At 51.1% G+C, this 15,732-nt stretch overlaps 3 protein-coding genes across 3 annotated transcripts; 2 read left to right on the forward strand and 1 right to left on the reverse strand.

Moving 5' to 3' along the window:
- Nucleotides 1–1,374: 1,374 nt before the first annotated feature.
- On the forward strand, nucleotides 1,375–4,187 carry LOC133925146 (triacylglycerol lipase OBL1-like). Its single transcript, XM_062371001.1, has 6 exons — nucleotides 1,375–1,790; nucleotides 1,868–2,061; nucleotides 2,150–2,183; nucleotides 2,284–2,534; nucleotides 2,619–2,987; nucleotides 3,689–4,187. Exons 1-6 carry the CDS (start codon nucleotides 1,511–1,513, stop codon nucleotides 3,938–3,940), a joined length of 1,380 nt encoding a protein of 459 aa, XP_062226985.1. The 5' UTR covers nucleotides 1,375–1,510; the 3' UTR covers nucleotides 3,941–4,187.
- Nucleotides 4,188–5,624: 1,437 nt separating this feature from the next.
- Nucleotides 5,625–6,324, forward strand: LOC133925147 (uncharacterized). Its single transcript, XM_062371002.1, has 2 exons — nucleotides 5,625–5,824; nucleotides 5,982–6,324. Exons 1-2 carry the CDS (start codon nucleotides 5,726–5,728, stop codon nucleotides 6,093–6,095), a joined length of 213 nt encoding a protein of 70 aa, XP_062226986.1. The 5' UTR covers nucleotides 5,625–5,725; the 3' UTR covers nucleotides 6,096–6,324.
- Nucleotides 6,325–8,337: 2,013 nt separating this feature from the next.
- Nucleotides 8,338–12,455, reverse strand: LOC133925145 (linoleate 9S-lipoxygenase-like). Its single transcript, XM_062371000.1, has 8 exons — nucleotides 12,061–12,455; nucleotides 11,680–11,954; nucleotides 11,321–11,570; nucleotides 10,524–10,760; nucleotides 10,239–10,432; nucleotides 9,746–10,092; nucleotides 9,349–9,642; nucleotides 8,338–9,174 (listed from the first exon to the last, which is right to left on the reverse strand). Exons 1-8 carry the CDS (start codon nucleotides 12,374–12,376, stop codon nucleotides 8,442–8,444), a joined length of 2,646 nt encoding a protein of 881 aa, XP_062226984.1. The 5' UTR covers nucleotides 12,377–12,455; the 3' UTR covers nucleotides 8,338–8,441.
- Between the last annotated feature and the right edge of the window lie 3,277 nt (nucleotides 12,456–15,732).

Consider the following 15,732-nt stretch of genomic DNA (forward strand, 5'->3'; position numbering starts at 1 on the left):
GTTGCCTGGTGTGCAATGGTGTTCTGGAGGACATGAATTTCCTTCTAGTGTAGCTCCTTCACTGTCGGTAGGGAGGGTCTGAAGTCGAGGAAGTCCTCCGGATGTTGATGCAAGCGGTCATCATGTTCCCTGGCGGGCATGGGCAGCCGGGATTTGACCGGGATCTCCACCGGCTATTCATGCGGGTGGACTTCATTTTCCCTAGTGGGCGTCGGCTGCCAGGATCCAGCCCGAACCTCCACTGACCGGCGGTATCCCTCATCGTAGTTCCTGCCGTAGTGACGTCTGCGGGGAGAGCGTGTGCGGTCTCGGCATGGAGCACGGTCGTCCATGGCCGCCGAGCGTGTGTGATCACGGTCACGCTCATGACCGCCCCGAAGTTGACGCGTATCTTCATCGTCGTAGTTGTCTCAGCAGTGCCATGTTAGGTCACTGCGGGGGTGATCATCGCCATCGTGTCGGTAGCTGCTCTGTCTCGGGAGTCTATCCTCGCGGCCGGTGTTGTTGTCTTCAGGCTGGCACAGAGGGAGCGGGTGACAACTCGACACCGTTGAAGGGACGTCAGCCAGTGCACCATCGATAACACCGTACCTCCAGGTCAGCATGTGCTTAGACGGTGCGAGCATCGGTGCCGCTGTCCCAACAGAGTAGAAGGTGGATGCGAAAGGGTTGTTTTTGGTGGCTCTGTGATCTTCAATGATCTCCAAGTGGATGAGCACACAATACTTAATACCGTGTTGCCAGTGCTAAGGGAGGCGATTGAGATGGAGACCGTCTGAGCGCCATCAGATGAGTGGTGTGTGAAGAGGAGCCACACCGTTTTATGGATGCCGCTTGGGTTGGAGGTCCACGCCCACAAATCAATTGCACGAGTGTCTGCCGGCTGCACCAGATTGGTCTCAATGCATTGCAGGGCACACGAACGGGAGACAATGCACTTGATGACATCCGGAGACCGAGCGTGAATGGGCACACCGTCGAGGCGCAGTCGCACCCTGAAGAAGATCTCGATGCCGAGAGCCAGGCTCAGACTTCGCCATGGTCGAAGGCACAACTCGATGTCATGCCGCTTGATCCACCCTTGATTGAGTGCCGTCACACAGTGGGCACGATGCATGAACTTGATGAGGAAAGGTTCCGGCTAGTGCTACATGACGAAGATGTCGTCACGGCAGAGATGCTGATCGGCGATGACAAAACACCCCCTACAGATCAATGGAGACATTATTCAGGCATCAATGCTAGATAGGACTTCATCTATATTTTGTGTGTGACGTTTTTATTCATGTCCTCCATATCGCCCATCCCGAATTTGTGGTAGTTAGGTATGCAACCTGCACGTCAAGTAAATAAAAATATGCAGAACCTTCAAAGTTTATACCTCAGAAGTATAACAGAAGCGAACCCTCTGCCCGGCCCTCCCGCACAAGTGCAGTTGCCTGCGCCTCTTAGCTAGCTCAGCTACGTCGTCTTCACAGCTGACAGTGTGCACAACTGAGCGGCGGCCAGCATGAGCAAGCTCGACTACTGCTTCAGCAATGACTACATGGTGCTGCGGCCGGACAGGGCCGGCCCGGTCGAGCTCCTGCACCTCCTCTTCTCGCCCAAGGTCGGCCGGAACAGGGCCGTCGACTGCTTCACCAGCACCGAGATCCGCAGCTTCAGCCGCCGGCTCGCCATCTTCCTCAACCTCCTCCTGCAGATCGTCCTCCTCGCGCTCACGGGCCCCCTGGCCGCCCTCGGCGGGGCCGTTGAGTTCGTGCTCAACCTCGTCGACAACATCCTCCACGGTCAGTGCAAGTCGTAAACGACACGTACCACGACAGTGCAGAGAACTGGTGTTTGATAGTTCGTCGTGGTTGCACAGGAAGGATGGAGTATCCCGATAAATCGTCGCCGACGTACCGATCCATGACCGGGCTCATCGACCGGCGAGTCGATCTGGACAGGAGCATCAAGCCTACGGACAACCGGTACGACGCCGCGCTCTGCGTCATGGCGTCCAAACTGGCATACGAGAACGAGGCCTTCATCCAAAACGTGGTAACGCGCCACTGGCAGGTACCGCGTATTCCCAGCGCCAGTTTCTCTTCGCATACATGTCTTAGATCGATTTCGGAAAAGCTGAAACGACCACACTTTGGTGCAGATGGAGTTCGTGCGTTTCTACAACTGCTGGAACGGTAAGATCGACCCAAGAACTTCACACAAACTAACATGCATGATAATTGCTATGCATATGTGCACTTGTAACCCGCTCGTTTTCTCTCTCGTGCTGTTCAGAGTTCCAGAACGCGTACACGGCGCAGGCGTTCGTGTTCTGCGACAAGCCGGTGGACGCGGACCTGATCGTTGTGGCGTTCCGCGGGACGAGGCCGTTCGACGCGGCGCGGTGGTGCGCCGACCTGGATCCGTCGTGGTACAAGATCCCCCGCCTCGGGCGCGCGCGCGCCGCCTACACTCACGCGCTCGGCGCGCAGCGCAACATCGGTTGGCCCAAGTGGGTCGAGCACATCAAGGGCAAACCCCAAAAGGTCTTCACTTCGTCGTGTCTCAGTGCATGCATACCGCAGCGGCGCCAATCGCTAGAACACGCTCCTGACTGAACGTTTTTGCAGGTGTTCGCGTACTACATGATCCGCGACGCGGTGAAGGAGCTGCTGGAGGCGAACAAGAAGGCGCGGCTGCTGGTGACCGGGCACGGGTCCGGCGGCGCGCTGGCGGTGCTGTTCCCGGCGATCCTGGCGTACCACAAGGAGAAGGCGGTGCTGGACCGGCTGGCCGGGGTGTACACGTTTGGGCAGCCGCGGGTCGGCGACGCCATGCTTGCCATGTTCATCGAGAGGAACCTGGACAGGCCCAAGAAGCGGCACTTCCGGATCACCTACGGCGATGACCCGCTGCCGCGGCTGCCCAACGAGAGCTCCGCCGTCCATTTCCTGCACTTCGGGCTCGGCCTCCACTTCGACAAATGTTACAAGCTCAAGGTGATCAATCAATATTGCTTTTCTCTTCTCATGCAGCACAAATGCCTGTTCTTATGTTCAGTGAACATCGTTTTTCACTCGCATTCCATTATCTAAAAAAAGTTCAGTTCTTACTACTCTATCTAGCAAGTAGAAAAGTCAGCTAAATTACCAGAGTTTCCAGAATATGAAACAGCATTAATTGATTAGACGAAGAGCCAAAACGCAACGATTTCTCCTGTTCTCTTCTGACGATCGCTGTTCCACAAGCACGGTGTATTTTCTCGAACACATGTGAAAGGAACGGTTTTATAATTGGCGCTACTTTGGTCATTTTACGCGGAGCGATAGGCATTCGAGATTCGAGAACGTTCAATCCAGAGGACACCGATTGAAAGGGAAATTTTTGTTCAGTTCGTATGCTACTAGTAGCAAGTGTCATTGGTTCTGCAAGGTCACAATTTTTTTTTCTTTCATGGTTCTAGAAGTGACAAGAAAAATGAATTGTGGAGGAAACGAACCGAGGTACACGAATTGTACTCCAGAACCACCAAACTCTTCAAGTCCACCAAAACTAAATTCCCTACAAATGAAAGAAAACAAATACGGAACAGAATCTTCTGGAATACTCATTTCAGTTTGACATAACGTGTGAAACAAACCAATGAATCTTATGACTGTATGTCCATTAAACCTCTGCATTTTCATTTCCTTGCATGCAGGTGCTGAGGGATATACCGGGCGAGCCGACCTCCTCTTCGCCGCTGGACTTCGTGACGAGCCGCATCAACTCGGCGTGGGAGCTCGGACGCAGCGTTCACCTGGGCTACCGGCGTGGCGCGTACTTCCGAGAAGGGTGGCTGCTGCTGCTGGTGAGGATCCTGGCGCTGGCGCTGCCCGGCCTGCCGTTCCACAGGGTGCAGGACTACGTCAACGCCATCGTGCTGGGCGCCTACATTCCCAAGGATAACTGAGCCGTCAGAGCCCTGCGCCATGCACTGATCCATGCATATGCAGTATGCAGAAAATTCGAGTCATGTATGCTGAGGTCGTCCAACTTGGATTGCAGGGGCCTGCAACTTGTAGTACTTACGTAAGCATGCACCAACATTTCATCGAGAGCCGCCAACAGTCTGTCATGTATGTAAGCACTTGCTGTACTGAACTACGAACAAGTTAATGCAGACCCTAAATAAAGGATGTAAGCATAACTAGCTCTTACTATGTGTGTCTTGTCATCCTCTGTTTTTTTTAAAGGACTTAATTATTTGCTACTGTCTCGGTCTTTATTAGAGATCATAAATTGACTGACTCCGCCCTGGAGCTATATAATATGGCCACAAGCACGGCTCCTCTTAGAGCACAGAGGCACAGTTATAGAGACTGGGGAAATAAATCTCCAATAGGACTACTACGGCCAGCAGCACTCGAACGCAGGGGGCAGACGCTACAACGAGCGAACCTATCAACTAGTAGCTATCAACTCGTGAGTAAAAGTGTTGAAGTATATTGTCCACCTTTTACTTCTTGGCTTAAACTTTTAGATGAGTTGGGTGATACGTGGAAAATTGTGAGGCAGCAATTGTGTAGTCGCTCTGCTTTGATGACAAACAATCGCTTTGTCAGCTCGCTGAGTTCGATGCAATTTCAGTCATGGTTGAAAGAGTTCAAGTCGGAAACACAAAGGCCTCTCGCGTTGTCTTCCAGGAGACGAGGAAGGCGGCCCAAACCCCGGAACAACAAGGCCCCCGCCCACTCGACCAGTGTGGCCATCGTCGTCGCCGGCCGGCGGTGGTGCCAAGTGGTGACCGTCCGCGGGCTCCCCCCTCCATGTTTTTCCTATTCTTCCTTAGCTTTGAAGTTTTGTGTTGTTCTGTTGTTTGTGGTGGTCGTGGCTGCCGGTGTGCTGCCCGCCGGTGCGGTGGTGTAGATCCACGTGAGGCCTCTCGCGTCGTCTTTTATGCGACGACCAACGAGGTGTTGCTGTGAAGTTCCTGCCTCGTGTTGGGTGACTGCAAGCGAGGGACTGGTGTGCTGGTGGCAATGATGTTGGAGCTACAACGTCTGCGTTGCGCGCGATGCGTGACATCGATGTCACGACACCGGCGGTCGGGTTGCGTGTGTCGGTCAGTGTGCTTAGTTGGCTTGTTAATGTGGTTGGAGTTGTTTTACGGTGTTCTGAGTCTAGTTAAGCTAGATCATATGTACATTGTGGTCATGATTTTAGCCGTTTTTCCCTAATTAACTGAGTGTTACAAGTTTTAACCTCGTTTTTTCTTAAAAACGGAGCACCTTTTTTCTTACATGAAACGAAAGCTCTCCTGTGTTATAGTTAAAAAAGATAAAGTCATGGTTTGGTTGCAGGGAGCACCTGTGTGCTGTACTGCTGTGCTGTGCAACCGGGCCCCAAGCTCAGGTCCGTACGAAAGCTGTCGCCTGCGGCCTTCCCAAAGCCCATTCCCATCACATGCCAGATCTCTATCAGTATGGGCCTCACGTTCTTATTAGTTTGGAACTGGGCGTCTGGACCGCCCAATGGGCTATTCGGACTGGTTGTGTCTAGCCTGGATCTTATGTTCGTCGGGTCCAAACACAAATCACTAGTTTTGGCGGGGTTTACGTGTAAGAAAACAAAACTGCGGTGTATATTTGGATAGGGCTAGTGCTGGTTGGCTCAGGAGCGGTGGTCTTCAGTCGAGACTCCTTTCAGTCTGGCCTCTGGCGAGAGCGAACGATTCGCAGCAGAAAAGCCGGCAGCCATGGAAGGTGTAGCTGCCCAGATCGCCGTGCCGATTCTCGGCATCGTCGCCGCGGCCGCTGTGACCTTCTACACGGTCAGCTTCATGGAGCTCCGAGATGTGCGTTTTCTGTCCTTCACTCTTCCATTCTCGTGTTGTCTTCTTCCTTTCTATATACACCACGGGAGTAAATGCAATTGGCCATGCGACACGCATGCTGATTTACAAACTTCTGTTGTACACTAATACACATGCGCATCCATGATGGATGATGCAGAAATCTTTCGAGGAACTCGACGACAAGTATTCGGAGTTTGACGAGGAATCCGGCGGACGGCAGCGGCGGGCGCGCCGGAGGGCAGAGCGCGAGAGGAAGAAGCGAAATAACTGACCTCAACCAGTCAACCCCATGGTCTGCCTGTGAGAAAAGAAGATGTCGTTGCTACTTGATCAGAGCTACTGGAACAATCGAAACGATCTGTCTGTGCTTGTTCCCTGTTGTGTCGGCGACGTGCTTAAATTACTCTACCCTCCACTGTTCTTCAGTTCGAGCATGACTTCTAAAAGAAATTGTCCTTGCATTTGCAAACAATTTTATGGTACGTTTCCACCTTTCTTTATACCTGTGGATTCTGAAGAACCAATAAGAGCAGGGAAAGTGGATACAAAAGATAGTTCTTTTCAGTGAGCCCATTTTAACAGGTGTGAAAATTGCAACGTCCAATGAGAACTTGGAGCCATGCATCCGATTCGCACCCGGTTTTGATTAGATGAGCTGTACATGAATACAACCCTTCAAGAAATGTTGTGAATCTGGCGGTAAATCTCAAGCGAAATCAGCACGAGTAAACTTTGTGTGACAACTATACGTCATGTTTGGATAGAGAGGACTGGGATATAGTAGCAATCGTCCTTCTCCAAATAGAGCTCCTCTTCGTCGAATAGGACCTAGGAACAAATCCTCAAATGAACTTATAGCATCCAACACTTGTTTTGGGAGAGCTCGGGCCATGCTTAATTTTAGAAAAAAATTACTGTGGCTTCGGAGGAACTGGAACCATCTATTTTTTCGATCAGATGGTTTAGATTGGTTAGAATACTACCTCTTATTTAGATGTAGTATGAGTAGTATATGAGATGAGTATATGTAGTATAAGAGTATTTTTAAGAAAAAAAATATATCATGGTAGTTATATTGTGCAAATTCATAGGTTTAATATTTAGATCGGCATGAATGCTGATTATTTGGTTGAACGATTATTTGAGAATTAGGTATAAAAAAAAGATTGCAGTGTTATTCATTAGTATGGTGAGTAAATATTAATACTATTGTCGTAATTACAGAAATATCTAATCACGTAGACGGTCAGATTAAATTTATACTACCTCTTACCTACAGGTAGTATAGACTACCGTAAAAGAGCTCTAATTTTATTAGCCTCACAGGCTGCTATCAGGGTCGTCCACCTTGAAGACGTTGCATCCCAATCTAGCTCTTTCAAGGAGGACACGAGATTGAGATGTCGTTGGACCCTTCTTGGAGATAAGGTGCTTGTCTGGAACTCACGGGTTCACCAGTTGAGTCGTCAGTTGGTCGTGCTATGCGATCGCTCGTCGCTGTTTGATGATAACGGTTGGTTGTGTGTAATTTTAGGGTCAGTATCTGACCGATTGTTAGAGGCTATGTTAGGTTGTAGATGCTTGTGTAATGCTGTGGGTGTCTCTGTTGTTTGCTTCTTATATTGCGGGATGATAGCGATTGTTAGGAGTCTTCAAGATCATCTCAATCCATGGTGTAAGCTAATACATGTTGGTATTTTCATCCTTATGTGGACAGTAGAAATAGCGTCATGTAAGCATTTCGGTTTTGATGTTTAAGGTGGTTTGAGCTATAAATCTAGGTTTGAGACTCATTGTTGCTTTGTGCACAACCCGTTTCAGCCTTTTCTCTTTTCTTTCTTATTTTACTTTTTTACTTATGTAATTGTTTGGTGCATCAATATTTTGCAGGGTTCATAGCCCAGATCAATATTTACTATCGAAATAAAACTTTATTCATTAAAGAATGGATCGCACTTAATAATCATGACCCAAGTTTTTGCAAAAATAGCCCCTAATTCAGATCCATTTTTTTTCATATAAGCCCCTAAAAGGACCTCGATTATTACCCTTTTTTTTTGCGGGGATTATTACCCTTGACCCTATTGTTTTTCAAATAAGATCCTAAATCGAATAATCACAATCTAAATATTTACAAAATAGCCCTTCGTTTTGACTGTGATACTCCGTGGCAGCGGAGCGGAGCGAAGCCGGCGCATGGCGACAGGCCGACAGCATCTCCGGCGGCAGCGCGAAGATCACAGCCCTTACATAGTCAGAGGTTGGTTAACCGGCGTCATTTGATGCTAGGAGAAGGCGCCTGGAAGGTCTTGAAGTCGATCGCAGCGCTGAATTTGGGGTCGATTTGAGGGAATTGGGGCCAACGGTAAATTTCATAGATGGGTTGGAGGCAGCGGCGGCCTTCGCCGTGGCATTGCAGTGAGGCTGCGGTCGCGGCTAAGCGGTGCAGGTGCCTCCAAATGCCAACGGCGGTTATCTATTTTTGTTCGCATTTTACAGAAGTGCCGCCTCCAAATGCCAACGACGGCCACGTTATTCTGATAATACATCTTAGTATCGTACACAGTTGCACACACGACGGACGGGATACGAGCAGTGCTTTGTACGGCGCGAACGCTCAAACGGTGATGCTGTTGGGGATGCCGCGGACGACCGTTCCGGGCTCCGGCGTCGGCTTGAGCAGCGTGTACGGCACCTGCACCGGCCCGGCCCTGTTCTTCAGCTCCGGGTCGGTGTTACGTCTCTCGATGTTCTCCGCGACCTCCTTCAGCCTCGTCTGAAAACACGCCAGCGCCTCGGCCGCGCGCTGCTCTCCAGTCCACACCTCCGTGTCCGGCCGCTGGCCCAGGTACACCTCCCCATTCAGCGCCAGGGGCCCAGTGGCAATCGACATGAACGCCAGAGCCTCGGTCACCGGCGTGATGCTCCCCAGGAAGTCCGACTCGGTCACCTCTGCTCCATCCTCCGGCATCGGCCGCGAGGTGTTGTTGGGGCTGTTCGGGACGAAGCCCTGGTAGTCGTACTGCCCGAAGCTGACGGCCGCGTGGTACGCCGAGCCCAACCAGATGATGGTGGTGCAGGTCTCCACGAGGTCCGCGAGGCAGTCCAGCGTCGGCCACCAAGGCGCGTCGCGCAGGTCGCCGTGCCCCACATTCCTGACCTCGCTCCACCACCCCTGCAGCTCGCTGTCCCTCGCCACGGCGCCGTCGTCGGAGTAGTAGATGGCGCAGTAGTCCGAAACCCATTTCCTGGTGGCCATCCAGATGTCAAGTCCGTCCACCGCGTACGGGTAGTCCTTTATCAGCAGCTCCAGACTCTCTGGGTTCTTGGGATCACCTTTCGCCAGACCTCTGCAAAAGTATAATTGGAAATTCAGAAGCAGAGTTAGAGTGCGAGGAGAATTCATAATTGTTTGGTTCATAGCTGCAATTCAGTTCCATCTACGCTGGAAATGTCATCATGCAGGTGCAGCGCAGAGATGACAGCAGCAGCATTTTTAGAAGTGAGTTACCATGCATACGTACCTCTTGACGAGATCATTGGGGAGAGCAAGCTCTGTAAAGTTCCAGGCCTTGTATTCCTTTGAGGACATCTCAATGTTGTACTTGCTGGAGGAGTAGGTAACCTCGTGTATGCCGCGGAAGATGTCGCCGTTCTTTCTCCGGTCACCCGAACTGATGACGATCTGGCGTGCGACGGTATTGATGTGGAGCGTCTTTCGGAAGTGCGGCTTCAGGAGCCTGTGGATGGGGTGCAGCACGCTCAGCTGCCGGTTCGCGGCGATCACGAACGGCTCCATGATCGCGTGCGTGTTTAACCTACATCACATAAGCAATCATATCAACACCATATCATCATCATAATCTAATCATGTAGGATTCATTATATTAGAAGATTTCGACTAAAAAGTTTGAAGTGTACCAGTGAGAGATGAAGTTGTTCGCGCAGGTGTCGTTCGCGGCGGCGTGGACTTTGGCGAGCTCCCACGTCGTGAACCTGTCGGCCGTGATGCCTTCGGTGTCCGGCGGAGTGTACACCGTGCTGACTGCGCCGAGCTGCTCGTTCTCCGGGTGCGGCGAGCTGAGCTCGATTGCGAGCGGTTTTAGCGTCGAGTCATCGTTCAAGAACAGGAGCGTTCTGGCGGCGTACACCTTCCTCTGCGAGATCTCGCCCTTCTCCTCCTCGCCTGGGAGCTCGTTGATGCGCTTCACGTATGGCATCATCCAATCGTGATGATCCACAGCGTACAGCCTCCCCTTCTCCACAGCCTACACAGTACAACACCACCACCCCCACTCTTAAGTTATCCTCAGAGTTCAGACAAAAACACTGCAGATCTGTTCCCCTTGTGTAGAAGTTAGCCTAGAATGCTCTGAGATTGATGTCTCGCTCGCAAGGCGTGAATCGTGTATACCTGTTGCACCGTCATGCCACCCATATTCTTCTCGACGTGATCTTTGGTTATCTTGCTGTCCTGGTCGCCGTACACACCCCGGTCAAGCTCGCTGGTCAGTGGGAATTTGGTGACGCGCTTGATGCACACGGGGTTCGCCCCGGCGACCATCTGCCGCGCGAATTCTTCATCTTTCCGCCAATTCGTTGGGTTTACTGCATCAAACGGCATATTTCTTTGAGCATGCATGACACGACGATCAGGAGACTGGACACGCAGGCAGACGGCACGACGCAACTGCAGTACCTGAGATGACCTGGGGGACGGGGAACATCGCCTTGGCGTTGCTGTTGATGACCCCCTTGGCCTCGGGGAGCCGGCCGAGGTCGTCGAGGCCGAAGAGACGGTAGATATCCGCGAGCGACTTGAAGTGACCACCCAAGGGTGGAAGCGAGGGCGCGGGCACGCTGCCAAAGCCGACGCGCTCGTCGCACGGGACGTATATATCCTCGTCCAGTGGCACTCTGGTCTCCGTCCGAGGATCTGATGTATGATGAAACAGGGTAGATCATGATGTGCTTCTAGGACATTATAGATCTGAAGAAACTTCGAACTGAACATGTAAGAACGTTCCATATTTAAGGCGTGTACAATAAAATGACGTTAGCCGTTTAGAAAAGAAGTCATATATTATTTTATCTGACATATAGGAAAGAAAAACATGATATAGAAAGATATTGTGTATTAATTAACAGACGATCTAGAATATTAAACAACCACTCTTATAAACAATATTTCTTTTATTATATAAATATCGTCTGCTATTTGTAGTCTCAACTTTTTATGTATCATTTAAATTACTTATAGTCAATCCACACAATAACTTTTTAAAACAGTGTAACCCTATCTACACGATCTTCATTGGAAACCCAAGGCTAGGTGCGGGATGTAGGATCGAAACCCCACCGGCCCAACTCCCACCTTGGAGCTTTGCCACTGGTCTCCGTGTCTCTTCGCACCTATATAATGACTTATCTATTACATTATTAATATATGATATGAAATGGTATTACAGACTGTACGGGGTAAGGAGATAAACGAACCTGTCTTGGCTGGTGGTCGGCCGGTCTTGGTACGCCGAGGGTACGGGTACTCTTCAGATCCTCCCAGCACGGGGCGTGCCAAGTCCTTCCGCAGGTCAGGATTCCCCAAGTCGTTGTAGAGCGCGTAGTCGTACACACGATCCCACTCCTGGAACGGCCGATCAGTCGATGCGCCGTCTCCCCGGAGCACCCTGAGCTCGTCTTCCCTGTACTTGAGCAGTGCGCTTGGTGTTTTTTCCTTGACACACGCCTGCAGGAAGTCAAGAAACATTTCAGCATGCACTTCTCTGTCGAGTGGTGATCCATCGGTCAGTCAGGAATAGCCGGATAGAGTTTGCGTTGTGGTCGCAGCTACGCACGTCGTTGGTGAAGAAGAGGCGGTGCGGGTGCTTCCCGACGGGATAGACCCAACCGTTGCAGGCGAAATGGACGGCCCCCGCGGTGGCGCCGAAGCCGGTCGGTGCGCTCAGCAGCTTCAAGTACACGGGGAAGTCGGAGTGGTTCTTCACGACCACCGCGCCGGGCGTGCCCAGCGCCTCGTCCCACGTCAGTTTCACGTCGAGCTCCGTCTCCCCGACGCCTACGACGGCGTTCAGCACCGCCTCCTCCGCCTTCACCCCGCGTCCGTCGCCTCCTGCACGCGCACGCACGCACGCATACGACCATCACACGCACATTAGCTTCCAAAAGCGTGTCAAACTGGCAACTGAAACAGAGTCGTGGGCTCGTGGTTCGTGTACCGGCGACGGTGGCGCTGACAAGCTGGAGGGAGAGCCTGAGCTGGCTGTTGGGCGAGTCGGCGAAGTTCTGCAACAGAAGCTTTCCTCCGACATGTACGCTTGTCGACGAGGCTCCCAGAGCCGAGTCGGCCACGGCACGCGCCGGCGCCGCACGCGGCTTTCCCGATGCGGCCGCGGCCTGGGTGAGGTATGTGCTCGGTTGCAGTTTTTTCGGCCAAGAACGTGCAGCCGCGAGCGCGAGTATCGGCCGTGCCGCCCCTGCGCCCGTGAAGGACGGGGCGTGCGAGCCGCGGCAACACGGGCTCTGCTGCATCATCGTATCGATCTGATCCGGCGCGAGTTTGCCGCGTGCTCGATAGGATCCAATGATTCCCAGTATGTCACGGGCGGTAGACTGATTTATGAATGAATATGTGTACGTTCATGCATGGATGCGTCCAAGACGTCGCTCCTGTAGAGCGTGCATTGCATGTTGAAGGTGCACACGGATGAAGTGTGTGTGGCCGAGACCAAAGCGGGGTCCAAGCCCACCACGTGAGGCACGCTTAGGCGTGGCGCCGTGCGCATCTAAGCGGTGGCGGTTTCTTTAGATATTTAGGAGGCCTTCCGCAGCGATTTTTTAGAGACGTTCCTGTTAGCAAACCTAGCAGGTTATGTATTAAAGTAAATCTATTTTGAATCCTAGTAGAATTGAAGTCCAACTCTTAAGAGTTTTTGGTTCTTTATATACAGGGTGAGATCTCTCATTGTAACACACAGAAAAACAGATCAATAAAGAATATACAGTTTTTCCCTACACTTATGTCTTCTTTTTGCAATTGTTCTCTCAGTGAATTGTTGGACTACGCTCGGTAGCAACAGTTCCTCAACACGTTATCAGCACGAAGCTCTGCCGGAGAACAAGCTAGTGAAACGAATCTGCCCACAACCGATTTGCATTGCATCGACATCGTCATCAAGCGGGCAGGTCTTTGGCCTAGCCTATATGCCCTACGCGGCACAAATTATTCGCAAAAACTGAAAGGTACGATCGATTTGGTACGTACCCAATCCACTACTGTTTTGCGTCAAATAGATCTGAAATCGCAGCACATGAACCGTAGTGAATCGCATGAACAATAGCAATCCTTCCCGTCGAATAGATCGATTCGCAACAGTAGTCTTCGATCTAAATCTCGTCGGCAACAATATGCATACGGAAAAAGTTCCGAACACCACAACATCGAGCACACGGTTCGACGGTGGGGCCTGCAGCCGCCACTCGCCGTCGACAGAACTCCGGCAACGGACCGCAAGGATCCCGGCGACATTCTTGCAACCCGATGACGACGGCTCGATGGCACGTCCCACAGAAAAGAGAAAAATAAATAAAAAAGGGAGGTGAAGTCGCCGCCGGCAAGAAGGCCGGCGACCTCCCTCCACCGTGCCGCAAGCCGCCGCGTGGCCACCGTCGTCCGCCGGCCTCTGTGCGCGCGCCGCTCGCCGCGCATCCGGCCCCGCCGGCCTCCCTGCGCACCCCGCTCGCCGCGCATCCAGCCCCGCCGGCCTCCATGCGCGTGCTGCTCGCCGCGCTACGGCCCCGTCGGCCCTCCCTGCGCGCGCTGCCGTCGAGCATCCGGCCGCGCGTCACCGGCCTCCCATCACGCCCCGCAAGGCGCCGCCAGCCTCCCATCGCGCCCCGCAAGGCGCCGCCGGCCTCCCGTCGCGCCTCGCCGCGCGCCACGCCTGCGTCGGCTACCGCCGCTCCAGCACGCGAACCGCGGCGCCGCACCACCGCCCAAGCCGCGCGCCGCCGCCTGGCCAGACCCGGGACATGAAGAATGCGACGGCTAGGGTTGGAAACCCTAGCCGCCCGACTTATATGCGGCTTGGACGGGTCGGACTGGGACGAAATAAAAGAAAAAAAAAGGCCCGGCCCAAAGCTGCAGTAACCGGCGGATAAGAAAAAAAGGGGAGATTTTGCATTTAAACCCTCGGATTTTTCAGTATTTAAGCATTTTTTTTGGTTTTCTTTTGGGTAGTTCTAAAAATTGCCCAAAAACCATGTTTTTGCATAGAAAATCCCCCAGAATCCGAATTTAGTACTTATTTTAGTTTTTATGCAGTACTTAATTCCTTTATTATGTTTTCTATGCTGTTGATTATTGTTTTACTGTTCAAATTGTCTGTTATGCATTTAAATTCAGTAAAATTCACATAATAGCATAGAAAATATCGAAAATTGCAACAATTCAATTTAGCAACATGATGCAACTTTACTAGTAGTAATATTTGCGTTATTAAAAAAATATAGATGGCTGGCGTCACGAACAAGGAGTTCGCTGAGCTGAGTGCTGATGGCCGCAATTATCTCACTTGGGCATCGGATGTCCGGATCGTACTTGGAGCAAAGAGGCTCCGCGCTGCAATTGGTCGGGGAACAAGCAGTGCAACAGTTCCCATGGAGGATGAGAATGATCAAGCACTTCATTTCCTCCGTCATCATCTCTCTCCTACTCTGAAGGATGAGTACATGGCAGTGACCAACGCTAAGGCACTATAGGACGCACTGAAGGAGCGTTTTGAGCGCCTTAAGTACACCATCAAGCCTCTAGCAGAGCAAGAATGGGTCCGGCTCCGTTTCTGTGACTTTAAGCATGTCAGAGAGTACAACTCTGCGCTGCACCGTATATGCACACTACTGTATCTCTGTGGGAAAGAGATCACAGAAGAGGAGAAATTTGAGAAGACTCTCTCCACTTTCCACCCAAATGCGGCAGAATCCGCACGCAATCACCGCCAATCGAATTACAAGAAGTATTCAGAATTGATTGATGTGTTGCAACTCAATGAAGTTCATGATGAAGTCATAAACAAGAACTTCTTATCCCAGCCGCAAGGAAGGAGTAGTGGACTAGAAGTCAATCAACTCTCTTTCAAAGCGCGCAAGATCCGCAATAAGAAGCAGGAGAAGGGAGGAAAGAAAGTGGTGACAGGCAAAGTCAAGCCTAGTGATAATAACAGCAAGACAAAGAAAGAAGTCAAGCCTTATGGTGAGCAAAATCAGACATGCTTTAAGTGCGATGTTTGGGACCATTGGTCCTGCATTTGCAAAGCACCTAAGCATGTTGTGGAAGCATACCAGAAGAAGAAGAATGATCAACCAGAAGCACACCTCACCATAGCAGTGGGGATGGAAGTGGACAAAGCACCAGTCTCTGAAGAGAAAGCATATATCATGGAAGTTGATAACACTTCAGAACTGGTAGTGGAAGACCTCCAAATGGACAATGCATAGGCCTTCACTTTGCCCTCTTCCACTGCCATAGTAGATGCTGAAATGAATGAAGTGGAAAACAAAGTCATTGAAGATGAAGTGGCCAGATGTTTCGCAGACTCTATCTAGAATTAGAGTAATTAGCCATTTATTTAGTTAGTTGCTGAATTTATGAGGATTGAATAAATGTAAGCTCTATAAGAGCGGAACTTAGCTGCAAATAATTTTTCGATAGTATATATATAAAGTATTTAGTCTTTGTGCTGCTTTCTTGCATGTGAATGATTGAATGTTTTATTTATAGAATATGTGTGGCGTTCGCATGGAGGAAGTGTGTATTGTGGATAGTGGAACCACAAATACAATCTTAAGAGAAAAGACGTATTTCCATTCTATCAGAAATAGCTCTGAAAAAA

The sequence above is a fragment of the Phragmites australis genome, chromosome 7 (assembly GCF_958298935.1).
Source record: "Phragmites australis chromosome 7, lpPhrAust1.1, whole genome shotgun sequence".
In the NCBI taxonomy this organism is placed as follows: Eukaryota; Viridiplantae; Streptophyta; class Magnoliopsida; order Poales; family Poaceae; genus Phragmites; species Phragmites australis.

What these genes read in the sequence shown, in the direction of transcription:
- LOC133925147 (XM_062371002.1), top strand. Translation starts at nt 5,726, where the DNA reads ATGGAAGGTGTAGCTGCCCAGATCGCCGTGCCGATTCTCGGCATCGTC. An exon ending in GCTTCATGGAGCTCCGAGAT is followed by an intron (nt 5,825 to 5,981) that starts GTGCGTTTTCTG and finishes TGGATGATGCAG; the next exon opens with AAATCTTTCGAGGAACTCGA.
- LOC133925146 (XM_062371001.1), top strand. Translation starts at nt 1,511, where the DNA reads ATGAGCAAGCTCGACTACTGCTTCAGCAATGACTACATGGTGCTGCGG. An exon ending in TGGTAACGCGCCACTGGCAG is followed by an intron (nt 2,062 to 2,149) that starts GTACCGCGTATT and finishes ACTTTGGTGCAG; the next exon opens with ATGGAGTTCGTGCGTTTCTA. An exon ending in TCAAGGGCAAACCCCAAAAG is followed by an intron (nt 2,535 to 2,618) that starts GTCTTCACTTCG and finishes ACGTTTTTGCAG; the next exon opens with GTGTTCGCGTACTACATGAT.
- LOC133925145 (XM_062371000.1), bottom strand. Translation starts at nt 12,376, where the DNA reads ATGATGCAGCAGAGCCCGTGTTGCCGCGGCTCGCACGCCCCGTCCTTC. An exon ending in GTGGCATGACGGTGCAACAG is followed by an intron (nt 10,093 to 10,238) that starts GTATACACGATT and finishes TGTACTGTGTAG; the next exon opens with GCTGTGGAGAAGGGGAGGCT. An exon ending in CCCAATGATCTCGTCAAGAG is followed by an intron (nt 9,175 to 9,348) that starts GTACGTATGCAT and finishes ATACTTTTGCAG; the next exon opens with AGGTCTGGCGAAAGGTGATC.